The sequence below is a fragment of the Vulpes lagopus genome, chromosome 3 (assembly GCF_018345385.1).
Source record: "Vulpes lagopus strain Blue_001 chromosome 3, ASM1834538v1, whole genome shotgun sequence".
NCBI lineage: Eukaryota > Metazoa > Chordata > Mammalia > Carnivora > Canidae > Vulpes > Vulpes lagopus.
The window spans coordinates 159,154,675-159,178,243 of record NC_054826.1 but is presented as its reverse complement, the minus strand read 5'-3'; the positions used below and the strand labels follow the sequence as shown (position 1 = coordinate 159,178,243).

At 39.7% G+C, this 23,569-nt stretch overlaps 1 protein-coding gene across 5 annotated transcripts in view; it reads left to right on the top strand.

Annotated features, from left to right (window-relative positions):
• ST6GALNAC3 (ST6 N-acetylgalactosaminide alpha-2,6-sialyltransferase 3) overlaps nucleotides 1-23,569 on the top strand; it is a 507,075-nt gene that overhangs the window by 344,147 nt on the left and 139,359 nt on the right. Inside the window, exon 4 of one of the 5 annotated variants that reach the window (XM_041747354.1) lies at nucleotides 13,157-15,889. The exons of the other annotated variants lie outside the window; for them this stretch is intronic. Within the exon in view, the coding sequence (XP_041603288.1) occupies nucleotides 13,157-13,163 (7 nt within the window). The 3' untranslated portion in view covers nucleotides 13,164-15,889. Of the gene's footprint in view, nucleotides 1-13,156; nucleotides 15,890-23,569 lie in introns of those variants that run through there. 5 annotated transcript variants of the gene reach the window in all.

Below are 23,569 nucleotides of genomic sequence, written 5' to 3'. Positions count from 1 at the left end.
CTTCATGAAACATCGTAGAGAAATGGAGAAGCTTTGAGGAACCAGCTCATGACCAGCCTTGTATGTCCTTCTGATCCTGAAAATCCCTCGCAGATAACAATGGCAGTCATGTTGCCATGCATTTGCACAGAACCTTTATTTTCCAGAGTATTTTTTTGATTTTGATGTCATATGTCATTGGATTCCTACATCCCCACCCTGTGAAATAAAGAGCGGGGGGTCTTTCTATCTCCTAATTATAAATAAAGAAAAAGCTTGGTCAAGGTCACACAGCTAGGAAGTAACAGAACAGCCATGAGAAGCCAGGCGGTAGATTCCCGAATCAAAACCCTGTCATCCTTCAGCCTCTGCTTATACACTTTGAGTGTAGGTGGTGGTATTCCTGCTAATGACCTGCTTGCTCACGGGCAAGTGCTTGTGCTCTGGAAGATGACAGGGTCACCTGTCTATCCCAGGTACTGCTCCACACAGTGCCTTCGACTTAGTCAGTGCTCAGCAGATGACTTTTTCTTTCTTTCTTTCTTTCTTTCTTTCTTTCTTTCTTTCTTTCTTTCTTTCTTCCTTCCTTCCTTCCTTCCTTCCTTCCTTCCTTCCTTCCTTCCTTCCTTCTTCTTCTTTCTTTCTTTCTTTCTTCTTTCTTTCTTTCTTTCTTTTTTGTTGGAATTCAATTTGCCAACATATAGCATATCACCCAGTGCTCATCCTGTCAAGTGCCCCCCTCAGTGCCCGTCACCCAGTCAGCAGATGACTTTCTATATGATGGGATTTTATACTGTTTGGACTTTATGTCATAAGTCTCTCTTTTTTTCCCTTTGGGTAGGGAGGAGGGAAACAAATGTGAAAAAAAAAATCAGTGAGGAGAAATCAGCTGGCCAACATGAGAGCAGAGATTAGTTTTTCTGATGAGTCCTTACCCTCCTACATACTTAAGGATGCACCTACCTTTGCAGGGCCTCTTGGGTGCATGGGATGGTGTCTGGGCTCTGGTAGGGAGTCACTCATGTTAGTGTTGCCTCCTCCACTTTCCACCATTCCCTCTTCTCTGGAGACATGAACAGGGGAACAGCATCTACAATGAGCAGAGTCCCAGCAGGAAGCAGTTGTGGCTGACTTCGAACCTAACCCAGGGCAAGTCTTATGTCCTCTACTTATGAGACTAAATCAAGACTCCCTTCTTTTCATTATCAAGGACCCCAAACTTATGTGGGCCTCTCCCAGTCATCCCTACCTCAGAAAATTTTGGTCATTAAACTGTAATTCTTAAGCAGTCATTTTTCTATTTCTCCATGTTGTCCTTCAAGGGCATATAAAAATGCCAAGCAGAGGTGCTGAATTGTCTGAAATTACCAGTCCTGACTAGAGAATTCTATTATAAGCAAGGAAATACACTGTTTTTACTAAGTATATACAATCTTATCATTGGCAAATCCAGAATTTCCATTAAGCTCTGTTAGCATTTGAAAATGGTTTTTGACCTTGGTCTGAACTTGGGAGCCACCCACCCTGGGTGGCTCAGCAGTTTAGCGCCCAGCAATCCTGGGGTCCCGGGATCGAGTCTCTCATTGGGCTCCCTGCATAGAGCCTGCTTCTCCCTCTGCCTGTGTCTCTGCCTCTCTCTGTGTGTCTCTCATAAATAAATAAATAAAATCTAAAAAAAAAAAAAAAAAAAAAACTTGGGAGACTACGGAGAATCATTTAGGATTAGGATGTGATGAGAGCATCTCCTCCAGAAAGCCTGCCCCGATGCCCATGTTGAGCCAAGTGTGTTGGAGAACTCAGCTTACAACAATCTCCGTGTATCCGAAGTGTAGTCCCAGACCAGCAGCATCAGCATGTCCCAAGAACGTCTTAGAAATATAAATTCTTGCCTCCCTCCCAGACCTGTTAACCAGGTGTGGCATGGGGCCCTGCAATCTTTGTTGAAACAAGCTAGCCCTCCGTGTGACTCTGATGCTTGCTCAAGTTTGAGAACCCCTGCATCTTACTGACGAACACATCATATAAGATGGTCAGCTTATATGCGTGCCTCCACGCTGGACCAGAAGCTGTTTGCAGGTAAGGACCATTTCTTTTTGTATCTGTGTGTGTGTGTGTGTGTGTGTGTGTGTGTGTGTTACAAAAATAGGATCATACAGGAAATACAGCTGTAACCTGCTCTTATTCCCCGCCCCCCCCCCAACAATACATAATGAACATTTTTGTGATATGGTATTTAATGGCTGGGTAGCATTTGGTTATATCAAAATTTCTTTAATTCTCTAATATTGGACAGAATGGAGTTCTTTTTAAAATTAATTCTTTATGAAACTAATGCATGCATATACTTAAAAATCTGTTTAAAAATAGCAGCCCATCCACTCCTCCCCACACTTCATTATTACCTGTAGAAGCAAGCCCTTCATGTGCCTTTAGATGGTGCTATTTATATCCGTGTTTCCAGGGCTCACTTCAGCAGCACATATATACCCATGTCTCTAAATAACATACATATACTTCTCTGATGTCTTGAGTTTAGACATTTGCTATGAAATTCCTGGGCTGGCAGTTGAGAATTCATCTCCCTCACATCCCCACATATGTTCTTTACCCCTTCTTCTAATACAGCTTTATCATAATTTTTAGTTAATGCAAAAGTTCAATATTTAAAACTGTATGACTGTTACTCATTGCAAAGCCAAGAAGTATGCCATGGTTACATTTCTTTTCTTGAAAAACTTTTTTTTTTTTTTGGATGATTTTAGTTCCTTAGTATTCTCACTGACACAGTTTTCTAAATAATCCATCCACATTTCCATATGCACGTCATTTTGCCCCCCTAATATGCAAACACTGTGCCACGTCTGGACAGATTGTCCTAGAGGCCTGTGATTGTCATTACAGGATCCCCACGTGACATTTGTTGTTGGATGCACGCTCCTGGATCCTTTTCTTCCTCTTTCTCGGTTAATGTCCTCATTTTGTTAAATCAGATCTTCCAGAAGCTTCTAAGAAAGAGTGGATTAAAAAGATAAGGTTTTTTTTTTTTTTTTTTTTTTTTTTTTGCATTTTTGTCTGGAACAGTCTTCATTCTACCTTCACACTGGATTGGTAGTTTGATTGCATATAGAAATTAACTGGGAGGTCCTTTCCCTAAGAATTTTGTAAGAACTGTTCCATCATTTTCTAGTTGGGAGGTCTGATACTATTTTCATTTTTTTTCCTTCCTTGTGCCTGACCTGTTTTTTTCTCATTAGAAACTGTTAAAAATTTATATTCATCTCTGGAGTTATATTAGTGTGTTATGCTTATGTTTGGGTTTTTTTAAGTGGATTGTACTAAGGCTTCGGGAAGCAATTGGAATATGGAGACTCCAATTTGTTCAGCTCTGGGAAATTTTCTTGAATTATTTCTTTGATAATTTCATACTATCCATTTTTTTTGGTTCTTTTTCTGGAACTTCTATTAATTTTGTTCTAAATGTAGGTTTATTCTCTAGATTTATTTTTACCTTTTACCTCTTTGTTCTTTTTTCTGCTTTCTGGCAGATTCACTTAAATGTACATGCGAATTACTAGGTTTTAAATATTCAGCTATTAAAATTTTCATTTTCAGGGACACCTTGGTGGCTCAGTGATTGAGCATCTGCCTTCAGCCTAGGGCATGATCCCAGGGTCCTGGGATCGACTCCCACATCCAGCTCCCCACAGGGAGCCTGCTTCTCCCTCTCCCTGTGCCTCTCCCTCTCTGTGTCTCTCATGAATAAATACATAAAATCTTTTTTAAAAATTTCATTTTCAAGAGTTCTTTTGCATTCTCAATTGTTTCTGTTTCCTAGCTACCTGTTCTTGTTTTACAGACGCAATGTTTTTTTCTTATTTACATGATGTCATTACATTTTCTTCAGTTCCTGCACGTATTATATATGCATATTGTTTTTTTATTATTTCCTTTTTTCTGATTGTTTTGATTTTTGGCTTTTATTTTGTAAGCTTTCCTCAATTTATGGCAACCTCTGCTGCTGATTTATATTTAAGAATAATACAAAGAATTAAGTCTGATTGAAAGTTGTGTATTGCATGGAGGGTTTTGTGTTCACTGTAGCTTGATCTTGCTGAGCCAGCTTTTTTGGGAGGACTCCTAATTTTTATATGTAGATTTTACTTTAGGGAGATACTTAACATCTCCAGAAAACACTCCAGTCACCTGGGGACACAATGTGATTGCCAGGAGGCTGAGGATCACCCCATTCTGTATGCAGATTCAGGGTTTTCAGCCACAAGGTTTCATCCCCACTTTCCATTATTCCTACCACTCTCTTTGTTTCAATTACACTGGAGAATTCTTTGCCTCTTTTCTGGGAGAGGAGTGCAGCTGCATCACGATTCTCTGAGTACAGACTTTGAATCAGTACTGTATCTCTCTCTCTCAGCTTGCCATTTTGCTTTGCCTTTTCGAGTTTATCTTGGATTCTTACTCTGACTGTTTCTAACCCTATAAATGAAAAATTGCTTAAGTTTTCAGAGGCACCTTACCTTTCTCTATAAAATATAAACCTCCCGGGGATATCGTAAGGATGGGATCAATTATGTATGTAAAAACACTTTGCAAACTCAATATAAAGAACAATATAATTCTGCAACAAGACTGACTTCTCAGTGTGGTACTAGAGGGGGCCCTCACACTTTTCCACTGGCATGCCCAGTGCTACACTTCTGTAGTTTACAAAGTGCTTTTACATATTCCTAAAGGCTGGGGAGAATGAACTTGCCCCTGCAGAAGCTGGAAGCTAGTAAGCAATTTCTTTTAAGTCTTGTATAATCTTAAAAATACATGTAGATATTGCATCTTCTTCCATAATGTATCTGTTTTAATATAAAAGTAATGTTCTTAGATCCCTTATCATGGAGTGAAACTGACAGTTCAGAAAGATGTACCATATTATTTCTGGGATTTATATACCTCCTAGCATGTTGGTAAATATCCCGGGAGCGCACATACCTATGCTTCAGTTGTACCGAAACAACCTGTAAGCCATCAGCTCTGAGGAATGTAGTTCCTTCCATTTTCTTGCTTTGAAACTTGAATTCAAGATGGGCTGGCAAATTAAAATAGTGCCCTTAAACAATAAAGCATCACTGTCTAATAGAGAAATATGGGGAAAGAATGAAATTGATTGTGGGCTGCTGAGGGGAGTAGCTTATTACATTTATGTAAACATGCTTGCTCCCTGTTGCTACTCAAAATAATAAAAAATGCCAGGGGAGCGGAGAAGAAAATTAGCAGTGTTTCTGTATCGCAGGGGAGAAAAGTGGTGACACTGGGAGCAGAAATTATAGGCCATGTTTGCTTAAATAAATAGAGATAACAAAATGTGAACTTTGTTGAGTACACAAAGTCTGATTTATTTTCTGTGTCCACTACAAGGAGTAGTATCCCATAATGATTACTTTAGAATGGAAAAACTGGCCACTTCTGTAAGATGTTTTAATATTGGTGGTATATGGGGTGGTTCCCAGAAGTTTTCCCCTTCCTTGATCTCCACCAGTCTCCTCTCAGGCATTCTGTGTAAATACCCAGTCTAGATGAAAACCATATTCCTGTTTAGCAAACACAATTTTGATGCAGAGCTTCTAGAGCCCTTTCAGACATATTGCTACCCATAAGCACTTGCCTCAGTTCTATTAAAAACTTCTAGAATTGCCATGAGGGTGTGTGTGTGTGTGTGTGTGTGTGTGTGTGTTAAAATACACATTGCATAAAATTTACCATTGTAACCATTTTAAAGTGTACAATTCACCGCTATTTAGTATATTTACAGTGTTGTGCACCCATCACTACTGTCTAGTTTCAGACCATTTCATCACCCCAGAGGAAGAGCCATTCCCATTAAATGGTTGCTCTCTATTCCTCCCCCAGCCCCTGGCAATCACTTACTATCTGTTTTCTATCTCTATGAAATTGCTTATTCTGGATATTTCCTATAAATAGAATCATATGGTTATATGGCCTTTTTGTGTCTGGGTCTTTTTCATTTAGCATGCTGTGTTCAAGATTCATCCATGTTCTAGCATATCTCAGTGCTTCATTCCTTTTTATGGTTGAATAAGATACTCTATTTTGTTCATCCATTCATCAGTTGATGGACGTTTGAATTGTTTTCAGCTTTTGGCTGTGGTGAATAGTGCTGCTATGAACTTTTTTTAAAAAAAAGATCTCTTTGCTCACACACCAGTTTTCAATTCTTTGGGGTATATACCTAGGAATGGTATTGCTAGGTCATACGATAGTTCTATGTTTAATTTATTGAAGGACTGCCAAATTGTTTTCTACAGTGACTGCAGTATTGTACATTCCTACTGGCGGTGTTTGAGGGTTCCAATTTCTCTATATCCTTGCAGACACATATTCTTTTCTTTTCTTTTCTTTTCTTTTCTTTTCTTTTTTCTTTTTTCTTTTTTTCTTCTTCTTTTTTTTAATAGCCATCCTGATCTATGTGAGGCGGCATCTCACTGTAGTTTGGGTTTGCACGTCCATAATGAATAATGACATTGAGCATCTTTTCATGTGCTCATTGGCCATTTATATATCTTTTTTTGGAGACATGTCACATCTTTTGCCCATTATTTTAATTGGGTTGTTTGTCTTTGTGCCATGATGTTTTAAGCATAAAACTTGAGACAAATGGAAGCTGCTGATCAGTCATTGTATTAGAAATCACACAATTTGAAAAAGTCTCAGTGATACATTTTGCTAAGTTTTTTGTCCCCGATTCACTAAGAAGTCCCTTTCTCATTAATTTCCCTTTGATCATTGGTCCTCTGGCTCCATCTGTCAAGAAGTAAGCCAATCTTTGATTGCAACAAATAAATGAGACACTGTGGAACCAAGTCTCACTATTGCATCTGAAGTTTGATCACTGAGGGTTTCTAGGAGTCTGCATTGCTGTCAAAGACAATTGCTGAATGGGCCTGACTCTATTATTTTTCATTTGCATTAGCAATTGCTCTACGCAGTAACAAGATTATAACCCTAACCAGCATCCTGTTATCTTTTATTTATTTGATTTAATATAGAAACAGAGTCTTTTAAAGAGCATTTACTTTTCTTCTTCACATCACTAAAATCATTCTCAATGGAAACAGCCTGATAATGTGGGTGATTTTTTTTTTTTAGAATCACTAGGTGGGAGACTCAGAATTTCTGATTTTGTTTAAGCTTTTTGGGTTGATGGATAAGAGAAGGAATGGTAGCAGATTTTACAGTGGTTATATTAGGCTTCTGTGGATTTTGAGTAGGACGAGTGGAAGTAATACGATCATTTTATCTGAATGTCTTATTTATTGAAGTAAGATCATAGCACAAAAAGATCTAACTTAGGAAAACTGGAAGTGGAAATTGAATCTTGACAGTCAGGATTGGTCATTGTCTTATTTAATATGGTTCTGCTTTTTTCTTCTCACCTACAAAATTGTTCTTTATGAACCTCTGTATCTGCTCGTAGTTCATACCCTCCATGGAATTCTCTAACTATGCAAAACACATGGTGATCAGTGATCAGTTATCATTTGAATCTTAGTACAACTTTAATAAGCTGTGTTTTATATTTAAGTAGTTTCTCCCCTGGTGGTTGCCCATGGCAGACTTTGGAGTTTGATAGCGCTTCCTTCCTTATCTTACATTTCATCTCTAAGTAATTATATCCTGTGCCCTTAAGCCTCAAAAACATCAAAATATTTAAAATTACACAATTAAACACTTCAGACAACAATATTAAAGCTCAGGAAAAGAACTCCAGACCTAAAGTGCATCATGCTGGAGCCTTTATGCCAGGTCCTTCTTCTCTAAAGACTTCAGGCTGTGGTCTCTGTCCTAGCATGAGCATCTCCCAACCTTGTGACAAGTTCAGGAGACCCAGCTTCAAACTCAGGATACCATTTTGCAAGGAAGCTCTTGCTACCAACGTTGAGAAGAAAAAAGAATGAAGCTCTTGATGTTGACAATGATACTGTTGGATTCTTGTTTGCTGTGCTTGGCTCCTTATTGGACATGATCCCACTTAATCCTTCCCGCAACCCTGCTAGGTGTGTGGTATTGCTCTTTCATTTTACAGGTGGAAAGAGTGAGGCTCAGAAGGTTGTTCAAAGTCACTGAGATCATAAAGGTAGAATAAAGATGCAGAGCTGGGTTACCCTGACTGCAACCCTGAAAATGCAAGCTGGACAGGTTCTTAAAGGTACCTAGCATGTCTTGAGCATGGCCTCCCCTAGGCAGTGCACCTGACTTTTCCAGGTGGGCTGACCCCACAGCCTCCTTTTCCTCGGCACCCTGTGTATCTAGAGCAACTGTTGCCATCCATATGGTAATTATCTTTATACTTGTCTCCATCTTCCCAGATCATGAACTTCTGATGAGCATAGGCACTGTGTCTTTTATCTCTGGACAACACAGAGCAGGAACTCAAAAGTTTGTGGAATAAATGATTGAATTAATAGGAGGAAATTAATGTATGGAACTGAATTAATAGATTGTTTTCTGCTCTCACTCTTGCAACTCATAATATAAAATTGGCCCAGCCATCTCCATAGGCTCTGGATAAATTACCTCTTGTTTTTCTCCTCAGTTTATTCACTCCCTATCATTTCATTTTTTAGGCAGACTTGTGTTTTCTTATTTTCCACAAATGGCATTTATATATGAGCTAAACCAAATCAGGCTTTTTAAAACTATAGGTCTCTACCCATTAGTGGGTCTTGAAATCAATTTAGTAGGTGGCAGTCAGCACTTTTTTTAAAAGCAAAAAAAAACAGACTACAAAAGAATACAGCTTATCAGTATGCATGACACATAGAAAGACACAGTATTTGTTTTAGATGAATGGGTAAATAGGGAATACATATATATCAATAGTACTGATTAACTATCATATATTAAGGCATGTTTTAAGCAGAGCAAATGCATATTGGCATTTAAGGCAGTGTATTTCAAAATGTTTAACCACTATCTACGTTAAGAAAAAAACATTTTACATTGTGACGCAATATATATCTGAGTGTGTACTAGATTACTAGGTGAGGTATATTGCTACTGTTTGAAGTACACTGTCCTAAATGACATCCTAGTGTTTGACTTGTGGCCAAACATCCCTTGTCCTACTTACATAATTCTGAAGGGTCACCTGGCTGGCTCAATTGGTAGAGCATATGACTCTTGATCTCGGGGTTGTATGTCCGAGCCCCACATTGGGTGTAGATATTACTTAAAATTAAAAAAAAAAAAACCAGCTCCTGAAGTTTTCCTTTTAGTCAGCTTTTGTAAAAATATGGCCAAGGTTAAAACTAAAACACAAAAATGGAAGCGTAGATCAATGGAACAGAATAGAAAACTCATACACGGATCCACACTACATGGTCAACTCATCTTCAACAAAGGAGGAAAGAATATGCAATGGGGAAAAAATGTCTCTTCAACAAATGGTGTTGGGAAAACTGGACAGCTACATGCAAAAGAATGAAACTGGACCACTTTCTTACAGCACACACAAAAATAAATTCAAAAATGGATTAAAGACCTAAATGTGAGACCTGAAACCACAAAAATCCTAGAAGAGAACACAGGCAGTAACTTCTTTGGCATAGGCTATAGCAACTTCTTTCTAGATTTGTGTCCTGAGGCAAGGGAAGCAAAATCAAAAATAAACTATTGGGACTACATCAAAATAAAAAGCTTCTGTACAACAAAGGAAACAATCAATAAAACTGAAAAGCAACCTATAGAATGGGAGAAGATATTTCCGAATGATATATCTGATAAACAGTTAGTGTCCAACATATTTAAAGAACTTCTAAAACTCAACACCCCCAAAAAAACAAATAATCCAATTAAAAATGGGCAGAAGGTATGAACAGACATTTTTCTAAAGAAGACATCCAGATAGCCAACAGACACATGAAAAGATGCTCAACATCACTCATCGGCAGGGAAATGCACATCAAAACTACAGTGAGATATCACCTCACACCTGTCAGAAAGGCTAAAATCAAAAACACGGGAAACAACAGATGTTGGCAAGGATGTGGAGAAAGCGGAACCTTCTCGCACTGTTGGTGGGAATGCAAACTGGTGCAGCCACTCTGGAGAACAGCATGGAAGTGCCTCAAAAGTGAACAATAGAGCTACCCTATGACCAGCAATCACACTACTAAGTATTTATCCAAAGAATACTAAAATACTAATTCAAAGGGATACGTGCACCCCTATGTCTTTAGCAGCATTATCTACAATAGCGAAATTGTGGAAAGAGCCTAAGTATCTGTACATTGATGAATGGATAAAGAAGCTATGGTATATATATAGTGGAATAAGAAAAAAAATATATATATATATTGAAATAAGAAAGCCATAAAGAAGAATGAAATCTTGCCATTTGCAACAACATGGGTGGACCTAGAGAGTATATGCTAAGCAAAATAAGTCAGTCATAGAAGGACAAGTAACCATACAATTTCACTAATATGTGGAATTTAGGAAACGCAACAAATGAGCAAAGGGAGAAAAAAGAGAAAGAGGGGGGCAAACCAAGAAACAGGCTCATAACTATAGGGAACAAACTGAAGGTTACTAGAAGGGAGGTGGGGAGGGGGAGGGGCTAAATAGGTGATGGGAATTAGGAGGGCACTTGTGATGAGCACTGGGTGCTGTATAGAAGTGTTGAATCACTATATTGTACACCTGGAACTAATATTTCACACTGCATGTTAATTAACTAGAATTTAAATAAAAACATAAAAACATGGCCAAGGTTTAGGAAATTTAATCCCAGGACAACTATTTTAACATCATCTGATCAAAAGCAAAAATACTATAGATAATTTTAATAGAAAAAAGCGTAAACCTTTTTTAAGTTTCCTTATAGTGGAAGCTTACCTTTAAATTTGCAGACTTATTCCATTTTGTACTCTTCTTTACATTTGCTCCTCCAAGTGTTTACCTGAAAGCACCACTCCTTTAGGTAAATTGTGGAGGCTCCATTTATATCAGTCAATAGTGTTAATATAGGATTTAAACTTGAACTTGCTGTGAAGGAGCCAAACTTTGCTGTGGAATGCATTCATGTGCAGAGCTGCCTTGCACAGCTCATTGGAGATAAGACAGTTTTGACTTCACGTGCCAAACTTTTGTCACTTTGTCTATTTTTATGTTTCTCTGTGACTCTGCGGAGACAAGCTTTTGATCGTTTTAGTGGCAAATTGAAAATATTCTTTAAAAATCTAATATTGAAGTGAATGTCCAAGCAATACTGCTCTTCCTGAAACAAATGTTTGTTGAGTGCTTATTCTGAGCTAGGCACTTGTTGGACAACCAGGTACAAAAGCAAGCAAGACGCAATCCCTGTTCTAAAGAACTGTCTGGTCTAGCTGCCTTCCTACTCTAAGGATTTGCTTTCATCTTACCTGGGTCTTTGGGTAGGCTAAAGATCTTCTATTTGCTGCCCCCACCCCCCCACCCCCGAGCCACTCTATACCCTTCACCTTGCTCTCTGTCCTGGAGGTTGACCTCTATAGATGACAGCCAACAGCTCTCTAGCTCCCAGGACTTTGGTTGCGTTTAGCCACTGGGAGTACTAGCAGAAGACCAGTAGGAAGGAGGAGAGTGAGGTTGGAGTATTTTTTTCTCCCAGATACCTCCTTGCAAGTTCACTCTAGGCTGGGTTTACTGCCCTTGCCAAAATTACACCATCTTTCAGATGCCCTCTCCATACAGCTGTTTCTATGTTCCTAGTGACCCCCTCCCCCTCCTCATGTTCCTCCAGCCCTCCCCCCACCAACTGTTGCCCAGCACTATCCATCATGGCCTATAGCACTATCTATCGTGGCTTTGCCACACCACGCCCACACTTCCTAAGTTATCCTTTCAGCACTCTGTACCTTGACTGAGCACTACTTTAATTCTAAACATCTTCTTTAAGATCTTTTCATTCTTCCAACTTAATACCTTAGCTAAGTTTCTGACACACACAGCTGAAACAATTTCAAGAGACTTATTTATTTTTTATATCTATTTCCAGGAAGCCATCTTATTAATCAATATGGAAAGGTATTTAAAACCACAACCTCTGGTTCCTACAAATATATTTTATCTCTATCCAATTGATACCTTTGAAAAGCTCAATAAATATTTGTCGTTGTGGGTGATGCTGATCACGACCCATGTAATGGTCATAGCCTTCATTGTTAATTACCTGCTTCATTACGCTTTGCGGTGAGTTTCCTGGGAGGAAGGGTCTTGCAGGAGAGCAAGAGAACTCACCATCTTGCTAACAAATTTGCCACAACCCGCCCCCCCCCTTGTGAGTCCTAGTTGAGTGTTGCTATCTACTCTCAGGGAAGATGGTAAAAGAATGAGCTAATTATTTAAACCCCTGGCAACAGCAATAGCAGAATCAGTGGCCACTTATTCATTGCCTGCTGTCTGCAGGCATTGTACTCTACAGGCATCGTACCAGAATCTTTAAATTATCATCTTACTTAATCATTGAAATTACTCTGTGAGGCAGCTCCTAATTCCATTTTATAGACAAAGAAGCCAGGAGTTGAAGAGGATAGGTGACTTGTCCAGGGTTGCACAGCTAGCTTCAGAACAGAGATTTGAACTCAGTCCCATGTGACTCAAGTGTTCTTTCCATTGTTTCATCTCTCAAAAGCCTCTTTGTGCCATTAACTTTGCAAAGGTCACATTTGCCATCATGTTTGATTTCATCAAGGCTTTTATATTTTTTTTAAGAATTATTTTATTTATTTGAGAAACACAGAAAGAGAAAGAGGGAGAGAGAGAGAACACAAGCAGAGGGAGAGGCAGAAGGAGAGGGACAAGCAGATTCCTCACTGAGTGTGGAGCCCAACGTAGGGCTCCATCCCAGGACTCCGGGATCTTGAACTGAGCAGAAGGCAGTCAGTTAACTCAGGTGCCCCTAAATATATATTTTTTAATCAGGCATTCTATAAATTGCAAAAAAAAAAAAATCTGACTGGGATTCATCTCCTTCCCTTCCAGCGGTACAAGAGTAGAGAGCATGAAGTTTGATGGAGAGGGAGAAAGAATAAATGAACCACATCTTAACAAAGGATCTGGAGAACCCTCAAGTGAATAACAATCAAACATTGCATTTTCTGCCTTTTAGATGTTGACTGACTCACCCTGTGACCTGATGAGACTTTCTCCTGGTTCCAGATTTTGAACTTGTGTCCTTGGAGAATAAAGACTTTCCCATTGACTGGCTGAGTCACTTCTCTGTGGTTTTAGAAGAGTCCTCCCCTACACTTTATTCCCTTGGAAGCAAGCACTTCCCAGATTTTCTGCATTCGGATGAGGGACTTGGGCTAAAAGAAAAGAGAAAGCCAACAAGTCTATCCGAAAACTGTCAGTACCATCTCGATGGGGAGTTACGATGTTTTGACTTCAATAAAAAGGCAAAAGAAAGCCAGCCAGCCAGTTATAAATTTAATTTATGAAAATAATACCACAGGCCTAAAGCATCCAACAGTACAGCCATTGATTCTTCTTTCTCGTTCCTTGGGGAGCCGTTGCTGTGTTTGATATGGTGAACTTCAAATTGTCTTACTTTATCATTTAAATGTCATATCAGCCCTACACTGAGCTGAGGAGCTGCGCACTTCCTGGGGAAAGACAGGAGAGTGGTTTTCACTTCTTTTATGAAAAAATATTACTTGGTTGACAGATTTTCTCTGTTGGTGAGGGTTGTTGTTGCTTTTTCTTAATGTTTTTTCCTTCTCCTCTGTTTTCACCACATTGCATTTCCTCAGTCCTGTGTGAGGCAGTGAGAAAGGGTAAATCGTGATGATCCAGGTCTCTGGTCTTTCCTGACCTCTGGGATTATTTTCTTGAACACAGTTGTTGGGAAGTCAGCTGTTACCTGCCAGAAAATAAAACAACCACTTTTTCATCACAAGTTAAATAAACACCGAAAAATCAGCATTCTACAAGGACCATTAGCTTATGCATCACTGTAAAATGCTTTATGACTCTTGGTATAAAGGATGCTCGTATAAAAATAAATTGTGTCGTAACAAACATTTCTCCCTGTCATGGTTTGTAATAGCCCTAATATCAAATAAATCTAGGTTGAATATCGTTAGTCTCCTGAAAAACCAACCTTCAGTTTCAGATAGTTGGGTTAAATCACTGTGGTGATGACACAGTCTAAGACATAAGGAGATACAAACTTACATCAACTTCCTAGATCATCTATTATTTAGAAGAGGAGAGAGGTCTCAATGAACAGAAATTGCTCTGGAGTGGCCCATTTTATTTATGTATCTGTTTATTCTGACTACTATTTTGCACATGGTGCCAAGGAGCATCCTATACATAGCACCCCGGGGTTCTTGAGAGAGCAACCCACAGAAAGACATAGATTAAAAACCATAAGCAGTTACCATTTTACATCTGTCAAAATAGAAATCATTTTTAAAGTGTAGCAGTCACTGCTGGTAAAATACTGGTGAAACTACTAAACTCATATCCTACTGGTAGCAATGTAAACGCTTCAGAAAGGCTTTCAGCGCACATAAAAATGTCCATATCCTTTGATGCTATATTTACACTTCTGGGAATTTAGCCTAAGGAAATCATTTACAAGAAGAGAAACAAAAGCTAGGATGTTTATTGCAGAATTTTTTATATTAGTGAATGATTAGAAACAACCCAAGTACTCAACAATGGAGACTTTTCTGGTCAGTTTTAAAAATATCTGTCAGGGTTATATACATGAAGTCTAATTGGTAACATGAAAAATTTTATGATATTGAGGCTCAGAGAAAAAATTTTCATTATGAGGGTATAAAATTATTGCATGCTTATGAAGGAATGGAATTTAGTAAATTGTGTCCAGATTTAGGTTTTAAATTTTATTTTAGTGTTACAATGGTGTTTTGCATGTAACAATAATTAGAATCTAAAAATTACTGGACTATGAAGATTAATATCAAGGGAAAGTTTTATTTGCTTTTTTGTTTTAAATTTGAACTTTGCTAAAAATATTGTAGCTGTTAAATGTTATCCTTTGAGGACTGAAAGCGTTAAGATTTGGAAAACTGGCATTTAGATAATCAAATGTATGCAAAAGAGAAACCAAGCAGATAAACAAAAGAGTTAGACTTTTTTCTGTAATAATAAAACCTCCTATCCTTATTCTTTTTTGAATTTTTTAATGTTGGTGCCTGGAGTAAGAACATCTCATCAGATCACTTAGACAGAAGTCATTTCCTTTACCATGTTGCAACAGCGTAGCTTGTGGCCATGAAGTGAGGTGTCTTTATATGAGTAAGGTAAATAAGCTTTGGGGGAGAGGCTCTATCCCAAAGAATCTTAGGACAAAAAAGAAAATATGGAAACATCCCTCCCAGGCTTGAATCAGACCTAAAAATATATATAGCCAAAGGCCTGTTGGAAATAACCTAGATACCCAACAACAGAGAACTGGTTAAGTAAAGCATGCTGGAGTCATAAGATAGACGATTGAATGGACATTGAAAGTAAGTGGAAAAATACATGTTAATCTGAGTAAATGCCTGTAGTAAAAGGATATAAAAAAAATGAGATACAAAACTATGCATTGGGCGTTACTCCAAGTTTTACACTCTTACTCGGAAGAAAAAAGAAATTTCAAAGATGTAGACTTCTCAATACTGGTTATCTGAACAATGGGATAGTGGACAATTAATTCTCTGTTCTTGTCCATATTCTTTCATTTTTTTCCCTCCCTAAGTTAGGGAAAAGTCATTTGTAAAAGTTGTTTTTTAAGTTGAATTTATTAGGTAATTGAACTGATGCCTGAAATAATTTTTAGAGCGATGTAACATGAATTAAGATAAAATGAAATAAAATAAAGTGCATTTTGATTGCAGCAAGTGACAAAAAGTATACAGCGGTGTTCAGATAAGGTCATTTACTTTTTTTTTTTTTTAATTTTTATTTATTTATGATAGTCACAGAGAGAGAGAGAGGCAGAGACATAGGCAGAAGGAGAAGCAGGCTCCATGCACCGGGAGCCCGATGTGGGATTCGATCCTGGGTCTCCAGGATCGCGCCCTGGGCCAAAGGCAGGCGCCAAACCGCTGCGCCACCCAGGGATCCCAAGGTCATTTACTTTTTATGTAACTCCACCAGTGAGTAGCTTGCGTTGAAATGCCAAATATTGGTATTTATGTATATGCAAGTTCTTGCTGACACTTTCATATTTTCTTTTTTTTTCCTGATTTTTTTTTTTTTTTTGCTAAAATTAGGGTGTTATATATACCAGAATCAATCAATTCTTTCTTCCTCCCTCCTTCCCTCCCTGGCTCCTTTCCTGACTGGCCTCCTTCCATCCAGTTCGACAACAGTAGGCAGAGAGAGTAAGGATGGGTTTAGTTCAAAGTGCCCATTTGTGAAAGTTCTTGGGTTTATACAATCTCGAGAAAATGAAAGTAACAGTACTTGAGACCCTCACGTATCAACTAGCTGAAGCTTTTATCCTCGGATGCTTTAATGCCTATGACTTAAATAGCTATTCAGGGCACATTGAAGATTCTGATGTTAGCCTTTGGATTCATGTGGTAAGAAACAAAAATTCCTTTAGCATTGACTCTTACTAAATAGAACACCCTGCAGAAGGACAATGTTGCATTTTTTAATGACTATATTGAGGGAGATTAGCCCCCAAATCTGTCAGCCTCCTCACCACTGAACACACCAGCCTTGCAGTTAATGAAATGATGTAAACTCTCCAGGCTACGACCTTCCACCACCCCAAATGGGGAGTTTCCTCATAGTTTTGTTCCCATTCATTACACTTTTACCAAAAAAAAAAAGTAATCTTTGCTTTTAAGACTTGAGGATCTAGACTCCTCTCATTTGAAGTCAAGGGACCATGGAATTTCAGGTCCGGAGTATGATGACCCAGTGTAGTCAGTCATGAGAAGGGATTTCTGATCGATATAATTTGGTAATAGCAAACACTATGGAAATTTCTGCTTAGCTTTTTAGTGGAATTGCATAAATATTTATAAAATGGAGAAAAGAAGGAAGGAAGACAGGAAGAAAGGAAGGGAGAAAGGGAGGCAGAGAAGAAAATATTCTCTCATCACACAGGAAACTCCAATAGTCTTTCCTTTGACCACAGTATCTGCTGATGGAGAATCGCTCGCTTTTTCTACCTTAGTGGTGGAAATGAGAAAGCCTCACAAAAGGGTAATCTATTCATGATTACGATAGTATTAGCTAGGTAATAAAAGCATGTTATTTATGCAGGAGATAATTATTGCATCTGTTTCGTTTAAATTCCTCTGGTTATATGTTGCAATGATTTTGCCTGGGGCTTAACCAAAAGATGTTTTTTCCCCCCTAATAAAAAAAGACTATTGTTGAAAGACTTCTTTTTCCCTATTTATTGCCACCCTAACACAACACACTCCCTCCTATTTCCTTTTTCATATCCTCGTCATTTACATTTTTGTTACTTTCTTATGGATTCAAGGGATGATATCTAAGAGTACAAAACATCAGATTGCCCCAGGTCCTAGCATGGTATCTTGCATAGTGTAGGCATTCAGTAAATATTGAATGAATTCAGTTTAGAACCCTGGGGAAAAGAGTCACAAATTCATCAAATAATTCGCGAAGAGACATATCCCTGGCAGCTAATCCAGTTAACTGTATTAAGGTAAGCTGAATCCAGAACATGTTTCAAATCATTTCTCTTCTTATAAAAGTTTTGTTTAGTGGCTGGAACACTTGTTTCTCAGTATGCTGATCAAATGTGACTTGAGCAAGAGAGATTCACAATAAATAACACCAGGAGGCTTATGAATGATGTATAAAGCCCACCAATTTAACAATAGGTAAGGCAGGGGAGAGCAGTTATTTTATTTCACAACAGCCAAAGCCTTGGCAATGTAATGCCACCATGGGAATACTGAGTGGCTCTGACTAGCTGGTAGGAAGCTAGAATGAAAAAAGTTTGAAATGTTCTGACCGATATTTGATTTTTGTGTGTGTGTATTAATGGAGCCGTTGCCTTAGGTGAGCACATATGAAAACAACCCCTCTAGCTTCTCTACCATTTGCCCAGAGGAGCTTATTTGGGCCAGCTGAGTGATACTTCCAGTATTAATCATTTTTTACTTGAAGTGAAACTCTACTTTTCTGGGGCTGGGGGGAGGAACGGAATCTTTCATGATTTGTTTTCTCTCTAAAGCCTAGATTCTGCAATAAATCCAAAGGATTTACTGCATTGGTCCTGTGTGCCTAGTAGTGTGAGTCTTTGCAATTGACTTGATAAAAACATAGATTGTGATATTGTTGGGTAGAAATAAATCATAGCTCGTGGGTGAGAGGCATTCCAAGTGAAACTAATTGACTGCTGGCATCGAGGGACAGGAAATGATATGATAGACTGACTAACCAAGGACTGGTGTCCTCGCCCACTGGTCTATTTCTTCATGAAAAAAAAAATCATTCATTCATATGTTTATTCATTAAATAAAATTCTTACTATATCCATCAGGATCCTTCCCATTTGCAAGTTAGGAGAAACTTCCAGCTGAAAATGTTTTAACCAGCTAAGGATGTTATTATGAAATATAAAATACACTTTCTCCCATATTGTCTCTATTTTCAGAGGGGTTTTCCCTCCTGCTTCCAAAAATCCAATAGAGGGAAGAAAAGATCAAGGGCTTTTCTTCTCTAGGAGTTCAGACAAAATTTCTAGGCCTGATCTCTTTAGTCCCAACTGGGTCACGTTTCCATCACTGAGGCCAGGGTAGCACCTGGGCTGCCTGTTCTCTCCTGGAGCTACGTTCAGCTCTACAGAAACTGGGCTGAGCATGGGGTGGGGATGATTTTGCTCATGGCCCAGATGTCCACTGTACTCACTGATAGCCAGGCCTTGTGCAGGCTGCTGATACAAAGACAAACATGACTTCGTCTCCTTCCTTCCCTGCATCTGTGTTAATACCTCATCAGTACATCTTTTTCAATCAATGTTCTCTAATCCTGTCCTACCTTCTCCAATAATGTTGCTGGTTCCTTCCTGCCTGTTGATTAAAACACTAACTCTTTGGCTGATCTTACTTCCTGCTTACCTCCCGGTCCTGGCAAAAGCAACTGGTCACATATTTTTTTAAAATTTTCCTGCCTCCGTGGCCTTGCCCTGAAACGTTTTCCTCCATACCTGTCAATGGTAGTCTCATTCTCTTCCAGGTCCAGTTTAGATGCCATCTTCATGAAATACACACTGATTTTATTTTTTTAATGTCTGCAACACTTCACATGAGCCTATGTGATAGCATTTACTATTTATTTAATAAATGTTATCAGATGCTTACTCTATGTTTTTTGCTGTTCCAAATGTTTAAAAATATTTTTTTTCCAATTTTGTACCATTGTTCATGGTGTTCTTCCCCTAATAATCTATAAGATCCCTGAAAATGGGATGCTTAAAGGACAGTGACTTAGCTACCCATCATGGGCAATCAGCCTATGCCTCATGAATGAATAAATGTTCATCCAGTTTGCATGTATATTGAACATGTGCATTTAAAGCCAAGAAGAGTAGGACTCTCAGATCACTCTCTGTACATAATACAGCAACATGCATGTCCTTGGCATTCAATAAACATTTGTCGACCACCTAAATGAGATAGAAATGAAAAATATTCAAATATCTAAGCAGGAACTATTCCCCCTTCATTTTACATTCTTTAGTCTTTTGGCATCATTTCTGAAGCCTTGTTGTTAACTGTGTTTTTCCAAACAGCTTTCTATTCTGGTTTTCTAACTTGAATAGGATTAAGGTCATTTGTTTAACAATGGGAACTTTTTTTTTTCAATAATTGCACGTGCCAATCAATGCTATTGACCTTCTGTGGGAAGACTGAGTTTTATAAAATGCTTCTAACAGCAAAGGGCTTTGCAGGCCCATGTTCTGCACAGGTGCTAGTGAGTAAGCTGTTCAGTGGTCCTGGCAAAAATTGATGTTTAACAAGATAAACCCTAAGTCTGCAGGATCACTTGCAGGTATATTTGAGCCCTTGCCTATTATGAATTTGATTTGAATTGACTAACACTTCAGATATTTCCAGGTAGAAATTTGGTCTAAAGTATATAAGGCGTAAGTGGGTGGGAGACATGATTGATTTTCCTGGTTTCAGCCACTCTGGACAAGGACAGAGTTTCCCACTATGCCTTCCCACCTGAACAATGGACAGGAATTCTCTGCCCTTTCTTTTCTTGTCAGTCTCCCTCTTCGTTCTTTTTCGTGAATAATTTGGCAGCCACCTTAGATGCGTGCCACCAGGTGTCAATTGAAATTAGCAACTACCTGGCCTTGGTGACCTGTGTGGGAGCAGTTTCAGGGACGTGGTGAAGGCAGAAACCAGAATGCAGTGACCTGAATAGCATGAATGGTTGAGTCAGTAATGTCTGGGGAGTGAGTACTTGGGCTCTGGAATTGGACCACCCAAGCTGAAGCCCAAACTCTGCCATTCATTAGCCATTGACTGTGAGCAGTTCACTAAATCTCTATCTCTCTCAATGTCCTCTTCTACAAAATGGAACTAAAAATAGAACTGTCTCAGGTTGTTGTGAGGAGTAAATGAGTTCAAGTGGGTAAAATGCTTAGAACAGTGCCAATTTTCTTTCAAGTTCTTCGTAAATCCTAGCTGTGGTGTTTGATGAGCATACAAAGACCAGTTGAGACTGCTTTTGAAGCTTGGCTATGAACACTGGAGAGCAAATGAGATCATCGTCAGATGTTGGGCAGAGATTAGGAAGTTGATTCCAGATAGGTGAGAGATGGCTAGTTTCTATGCTGGAGGAAAAGAAATGGCTCTCAGAGGGTGACAGGTTGAAGATACAGAAAAGAGAGAGATTAATTGTTGGAAGAGTATTACTGAGAAGATGAGGGCGGATAGAACTTGGAGAAGCGGTAGATGGATGCATGTACCTCATGTTCTACGGCAGGGGCTAGGGTGGGGTCATAAGAAGGGGCGAAGCTAAGGATGTGTATCCATGGGTGAGAAGAAGAAAGTTGAAGGCAGGTCAAGACTAATAGCCGGCTATCTTTGTGAAATAGGAACAAGCTCATCCGGTGGGAGAAAAGAGGCGGCAGGAGTGAGGAATGGCACAGGGCTGATGAATGTAGGAGTTACAGTGAAGTAACTTCTGGAGACATTATGACACTGGCCAGAATGTAGGGTCTAACAGAAGAAGTGAGAATTCTGGTACGGTAAGAAACTGCGCTCACCAAGTGAGAGATTGGTGTTCACTTCCATAGATGGGACGTTTCTAAGCAATGACAAGTCTAAGGTGAACAATTTGAAAAAGTTTTTGGTCCACAGTGTGAAATTAGAATTGAAAATGATTTTTCACCAAAAAAAGAGAGAGAGAGATTTTGCACCACAAATCAATGATTGATTGTATCCATACACATCTTGATTCTTTGAATTATCTTTCTTTTCCTAGATACAAATTTGCAACGGTATTGGAAAGGTAGAAAAGAAGTTGGAAACCCCAACTTTTTAGGGTTGGATTAGATCTTGTGCCTATACCACCCTGTCTGTCCTTGAATATACTTAATAGATGCGAAACTCACTTTTATAGAGCTGATCATTCTATTTTTTTTAAGATTTTATTTATTTATTCATGAGAGACACACAGAGAGAGAGAGAGAGAGAGAGAGAGAGAGAGGCAGAGACACAGGCAGAGGGAGGAGCAGACTCCATGCAGGGAGCCCGACGTGGGACTTGATCCCGGGACTCCAGTATCACGCCCTGGGCTGAAGGCAGCGCTAAACTGCTGAGCCACCTGGGCTGCCCAGATCATTCTATTTTTGAGTAGACTGGATATCCAATAATATTGAAACTTAAGTGCTAGAATATGGATTTTACTTTGTTGTGGTGGTCACACAAAAAGGCCCTCCCATCCTACATGCCCCTCCACAACGTTATTTTGTGACTTTTCCCATCAAGAGGGGGTGTGGGACGAGCACTGGGTGTTACGCTACATGTTGGCAAATTGAATTTAAATAAAACATTAAAAAAAGAGAGAGAGGTGGAGTGGATCCCCTCCCCTTGAACTGAGCGTGGCTTGTGAATCGCTTGGACCAGGATGAAGCAAAAGTGACGCCCTGTAACTGTCATGCCTAGGCCTTAAGAGACACTGCAATTTCCATATTTGTTCTCCTGGAATCCTGAGCTACCAAGTACAAAAGCCCAAGTTCCCTGACCTGCTGGAGAGAGAGCGCAGGGGGACAGAGGCCCCGGGGGTTTGAAGGGCACGACAGACATAGGCTCAGGGAGCCCCATCTGGTTCAGCAACCCCGCAGAATCACCAGACATGTTGGGAACACCAGCCTGATTCCTGCAGCCCCGCGTCAAGTTGGTCCAGCCATCGCACGTGACGCAGAGACCAGCCATTGCCACTGAACCCTCCCACGTTGCAGAATTGTGAGCAGATAAATCGTGGCTCTTGCTTTCAGCCTCTGAGTTTTGCAAGCTTTATTATGCTGCGGTAGGGTGTAAAGAGGAAGAGTCTCAAGGCAGGGAGACAAATTCAAAGACCTTGAACAGAATCCAGACATCATCAGATGATGAGCTGACAAGTACAGAAAGAGAGAGGGTAAGATGTGGGGGAAGAGTGGGTGGCCAGGTTCCATGGGACCCTCCTCTGCATGGGGGCAGAGAAGGGGCCAGAAAAGATTTTAGGAAGCTCTGTCTGGGATATAATGTTGTATGGACAGCAATATGCCTAGATAGAGAGCTGGATTCTTGAGGAAGAAAAGTCCAGTTTATAGTTGTTATAGTTTGATGTGATAGCACAACTTCCATGTAAAAATGCTCCCTTAGCAGCTGAAGACAGAGGCCTGAAGCTGAGGGCCTAGAGGTTTCAGCTGGGTCTCCTACCCTTTTGTGCCCACCTAAAGGGGACTAGAAAGTTAGAAAACTCCCTCCTCCTGGAAAAGGTGGAGACCTCAAGCAGAGGTGACAGGCAGACACAAAGGAGAGGGCCAGGGCTCATGTGAGGGAAAAGGGCACCACGGTGCCCGGTGGGGTTTGCACCTCATTTCAGGTGCATTGCTTGGAAGGCTGCATTGCTTCAGTGAAAAGAAGGAACGCGAAGTACACACTCAACTGAAATAACCACCATTCAAAGGTTCTTCCTTTAAATAGCCCCAAATGAAAATGCGAAAGCCTAACCTCAGCTTTTTCAATCACAATGAAAGGGTGAGAGAGGCTTTCCTTTTATGGGTTCTTAACCCTTCTGGAAGGGTGCTTTGGTGTCTGGGGTGGGCTGTCTGGGCAGGATGTCTGTGCGCAGGAGCGGCCAGCTGGGAGGGCCAAGGGGAGGGCTTTCCTTTAGTAGGTGGTGGCTGATTTCCAGCCCCCCAAGTGGTGCACTGATTATTTTTTAAATTAGGGAAGCACAAAATATACCCGGTCTCCTGCCTAAGGGGGACACTTTAGGGTAGTGATCCTCCAGTGTCGTGTCAGGGTTCCATGCTCCTACTCTGCAAGCAGCTAGAACTGAGTTCGAA